Source organism: Anopheles nili, chromosome X (genome assembly GCF_943737925.1).
Source record: "Anopheles nili chromosome X, idAnoNiliSN_F5_01, whole genome shotgun sequence".
In the NCBI taxonomy this organism is placed as follows: Eukaryota; Metazoa; Arthropoda; class Insecta; order Diptera; family Culicidae; genus Anopheles; species Anopheles nili.
The window spans coordinates 7,376,720-7,381,642 of NC_071293.1; the positions used below are offsets into that span (position 1 = coordinate 7,376,720).

General features: G+C 43.9%; 1 protein-coding gene across 1 annotated transcript; it reads right to left on the bottom strand.

Moving 5' to 3' along the window:
• Window positions 1-1,510: 1,510 nt before the first annotated feature.
• On the bottom strand, window positions 1,511-1,953 carry LOC128729132 (uncharacterized). Its single transcript, XM_053822782.1, has one exon. The coding sequence runs from the start codon at window positions 1,901-1,903 to the stop codon at window positions 1,577-1,579; it is 327 nt and encodes a 108-aa protein (XP_053678757.1). The 5' UTR covers window positions 1,904-1,953; the 3' UTR covers window positions 1,511-1,576.
• Between the last annotated feature and the right edge of the window lie 2,970 nt (window positions 1,954-4,923).

Genomic DNA, 4,923 nt, shown 5'->3' on the forward strand with positions numbered 1-4,923 from the left:
CATCTCATGCCGTTACAGGAGAAACAAAAGACCGAAGGAACCAAAGGGGCAAAAGAATAAGGCTTTGAAAAATAAAAAAAAACTCCTCACAAACGCGCCCGTTTTTCGCATTTCGCTTCTGCAACCGTGGGGTTTTTGCAACATTTCATTACGCTGCGCTTTTCCGCATCCCTTTCGGTTGGTTCGTGCGAGCCCCACCAAAAGGAAGCTTCCCGGTTGCTTATCGTTCTATCGCTGCGCGTTGTTTCTGTTTTCTCACCTCGAACCCTTCCGTGCATTCGGTTTTATCGTTATGCGTCAGAACAGCGCGAGCAAAAGAAAACAGCGAGAGAAAATGAAAATGCGCGCCAAACAAAAAAAAAGAAAGAAAACCCCTAACACGGCGCTGGCGAAGCGAAAAATGGCTCGAAAACGCACCGAAACGCATTCCGGTTCCCGTGCTGCGGCCCTTCGTGGAACTCGGCCTGTGGTGGTGTTCGCTTTCGTTCGGAATTTGCGTACTTCGCAGCAGCCACCGCCTGGGAAGAGGTTGCACATATTAAAGCGATCCATCAACCCGCGGCACCGGCCCGGGGGTAATTACTTCGGGCTGGGCACTTTGTTGCAATGATGCGTTGTGTGTTCGCTTCGACGAGGCCCTTGCGATGGGCGGGTTTTGCCGCCCAGCGGACAAAATTAAGTTGCCTTTCGTGGTTTGGGGATGGCATCGCTGGATGGCGTGACTGGTGGTGGAATAATTGCGTTTGGCTTCCTGTGAGTGGCGTCCTTTTTTGTGGAGGGTGTCGGGCGTACGTTAATCATGCCCTTGGTGAGGGTTTAATTTTTCTGCTAAATTCCCAAGCGAAACAAACGGCATCGGAAAGGGTCAAATCCGATGTTTTGCTATGCGCGGAAATCATTCTTCGACTTGTGCTTCGTTATTTTTAATCTCTCGTGATGGGTCGTAAAGATACACTTTCTTGGGACGTGATGAGATAAAAATAGAGCTTAAAAATGACAGCAAAGACGTTGATTCTTAATTGATGTCCGCTTGTGTTGAAACAAGTCTTAAAAAAGTCTAGTTGAAAGAGTCAAAAAGAGCTTAGTAAATGTGAAACATAGTATATAGATTTTTATCCATAACCTCAAAATGACTTGAAATCAATCGACAATCCATCAGCTTTCATTATCTACATGTATTTTTTATGTTTCAAATTGCTGTTACAGTCTCTTCTCTTACGTTATGCGAAGAAATCAATATTGTATGTAACTTCAACATCATAAACGAAGTCAATGGTCTTGAGAATTCTCCGCAAGAAACGCATCTTTCATTTTAAAAATTAAAATGCCACACAAAATTCATCATATTCGAAATAATAAGCACGATTTGCTTCATGCTCTCTAGATAAATAACGAAGTGATGGTAGAACACAACGCAATGAACACTACAAGATAATTAAAGTCCTTGAGCCATGTGTCAGGAAGTCTTTAAGACAGTACTTCTGCACATTGGCTTTGTTAAAGCGAGCGTTTCATGATTAAGCAGCCAATTTTTATTCTCCTCTTCTCGAAGCTACATTTGTGCCCTTAAGAACCCTTACACCTCGCGGTACACAGTGTCGATCTCACGGCAAAACTCTTCCGATTGCGTCTTCTGACAGGACCCAAACCGATCGGTCACCTGACACTGAGCTCCTCCTTGACAGGCGTACAAATACGGCAACGGTTCGCGTGTGTGCTTGCAGTCGCAGTAGTGTGTGGTGTCGCATGGGTTGCAGAACTTCTCGCCGTTGAAGGTTGCCACTCGGGTGCAGTCGAGATGCCCGCAGTAGACTTTATCCCGGTCTATCCACACCTTCTCGGCGTGCAGTAGAAACTGCGGCAGTATGACTACGGCTAGGAACAGCACGACGTACTTGGCCATTCTCGATTTCTGGAGATGCGTGTTTGCGTGGTCTCGAAGGAGCGCCTGGATGAAGGGTTTTGAAGTGCCCAGCGCCATGAGCTGGCCCTTTTGTAGGACCGTGGAACAGCTGCTGGCTGCCAGTTGGTGGCTGGTAAATATTTGTGCGCCTGGCTGACGGTTGGTTCGTCTTTTCTTGATCATAAATCAATGGCAAATATTGACGTTGCACAGCGGCGCAATTACCGATGACTTGGAGCTTCTCCGTTGAGGGGGTTCTTGTTGCGTTGCTCGAGTTGAGTTTCAATTTATTATGTTGAAAGTGAAGCATATGAAAACAAAATATTACACTAAAACTAGAAGGGAGAGAATGTTGAAAACGAAATTTTACTGCTTCCTTAAACTAAAACAGTTTTTTGAACTTAAAAATACAGTACTTTTGGATAATATTTATCCAATTTGTAGGTTATTTGTAAGGTGAAATCAAGAAAATATCAATCTATTAGGTGCTTGAATAATTGAAAAAGCATTTAATTTTATTATAATGAAACTTTTTTTTTAGAATTGAGTATATTGAGCTTTGAGTCAAACAATAAAAATGTCTCTAAATTTCGACTAAAATTAAACTATTGATCAGCGATTGCTCTTCTCAAACATAGATTTTTATCCAAATGAACATAGATTTTTATCTTCTCAAACATAGATTTTTATCATGATATACCCTTTGAAAGAAGCAGTAAAAGACGTTTAGCTGTTTCATGCTCTTGTTTATTTATTTTTATATCACTTAACAAATTTGTTCAATTGTTAATGCAATAATTAAAAAAAACAGTTATAAGAGACTCAAAAATCTCAAACATTCTTCAATTTATTGTTTTAGAGCAAAAATTAGCCGTAGAGAGATCGTTTGTAATAAATAAATAAAAACTACCTTTTAAAAACAATGAGTTAGAATCTATAAATAATTGATACCAATTTTCCTCATCTGTAATTTCATTTTAACTGAGCTTCAAATTGCGCTACTACTAAGCCTCTAGAAAAAGCACCTATTTTCGAACTGGCTCCAATTATACTCTCTCAAAACCAACCTTAACAAACCATCTCCTGACTGTCAAGAGACAAACCATGTCCACCCTTCAAAGTGAACAACTTCATTCGCAATCCACCACCGCGATCCGCGATCTAACTCAGCGATCAAACGCGACACAACGTGGGCGTGTTTCTTGATACCGATCTGATCGCTCGCCTCACAAAACATCGTCCTGTTGATCGATCGACCGAACCACAGGCCGCGCGGTTGCTTTCGGTGTTCGGTTTCGGGTGCGGAAAAAGCGCGGAAAAATCTCCAACACTCCCCTCCGGGCTGCCGTTGTCGCGAACGTCGATTAGCATAAAACATATTCACGCTCCGTTGCGAAAAACGGCTGCAATTGGGTCGGGAAAAACGCGTCGCCTGTATCGAGGCGACGTTCAGCCCTTGCCACCTGTTAATTGTCATTCGTTTGCTCTTTCTTTCTCACGCAGGTACGCCACACTCACCGCAGCTGATTGACGCGACAACGTGACAACCTTCGCGCCCAGAATAGGTGCAGCCAAAGTGGCCACCGTGCGAACAGCTTCCGCCTTCTGTTCGGTTCCAGCGCGCGAGTTGCTCTCAAAGATGGGTTGAACCCTTCGGATTGCGATCGATCGCCATCTTGCCCTTTCGACGGCGTGCGTGAGTGTGTGTGTGAGTGTGTGTCCGGGGAAGCGGGCAGCCTCCTTCCCGTGCCATACCGTGCGCCACAAAACTCGATCGCGTGGGTGTTGGGTGGTGAGCAAAATAAGCCCAAGCAAGACTACGAACAAAAATCGCCCCTGGTTTTTTGGGGGGTTGAAGTGAAACGCGACTGAAGCGAGGTGGACATTCAAAAGGGAAGGGAGAACGTGTGAGGGGAGTGAAGGGAAGACATGACCGAGCGGGTCGAAGGGCCGTCCTTAGGTCGGTTCGAGCAGCGACGAGACAAAACACCCCGCAGCATAAACCAAAGGTAAGTGTCAATGAATTTTTATTTCTTTTATTTAAATATCCAATATATAATATAATATACATATTGAATTATTTTGTAAACTTCGCTTCCGTTACAATTTCACTTGGCATAGAAAATTAATCTAAAAACGAAAAGAATTTATGGGAAAATGTTTCAATGTCTTGAACTTTCAACGGGCGATGCACAAAAGGTATATGAATGTATTGTAAAAGTAAGCAATTATATTGCTTTTTATAAAAATTGTGTTTTCCCAGAAAATTTCCTAAAAGCCCAAAAAAGAAAATCTTAAGTATCTTTTTGGGTTTTGACAAAATTCAAACACTTTACAAACGGCAACCAGCTCTCGCTTGAAGGGACATTTGGACAGCTGTCATTTGAAGTGTAAAAGCTTTCATCAAAAAAAAAAGTCCGCCTGCATATGAAAGTGCATTTTAGTAGAATTCATAACGAACATGAAACAAGGATTTGAAAAGGATAACCCTCGCGACATGCGGCATTGAAATGCAGGGCCCACTTTTTTCCCCAGCACGCTTTCAATCGAGGGCACTCGCTCAGTTTTATGCTCGCGTAATTAAACTCCCCGTTTCGTGATTTTCTCATACTTTTTCTTCTATTTTTTTTGCTCACTTTTCTCCCACCATGGCGTGTCAACTTCAACTGCCCCAGCTCGAGGGCCAGATAAGCGGCCAGGCCCATTTGTTGCATCACGGCAACTTCCGCCGTCGGTCGCGTGCACAAATCGCTCGTACGCTTTTGCAGTTGCACTTGGGTGGAAAAAGCCCCATTTTTCCTGTGCCCATTTTCGGAAACCACCGCCGGTTTCCGCTGCTCGCGCGTTATTCAGCTCAAGGCCCAAAAGGGACCGAGCCCTTTCGGGTTCAGAGGTGTAATGCATTTTTTTCGCCCTTCCGTGGCACAAAAAAACGTTCGAGCTTTTGCGCGGGACTTTCACTTTCGCGTCGTTTGCATAATCGGCAGGCGTGCACCGCGTGAATGTGTGTGTGCGTGTGA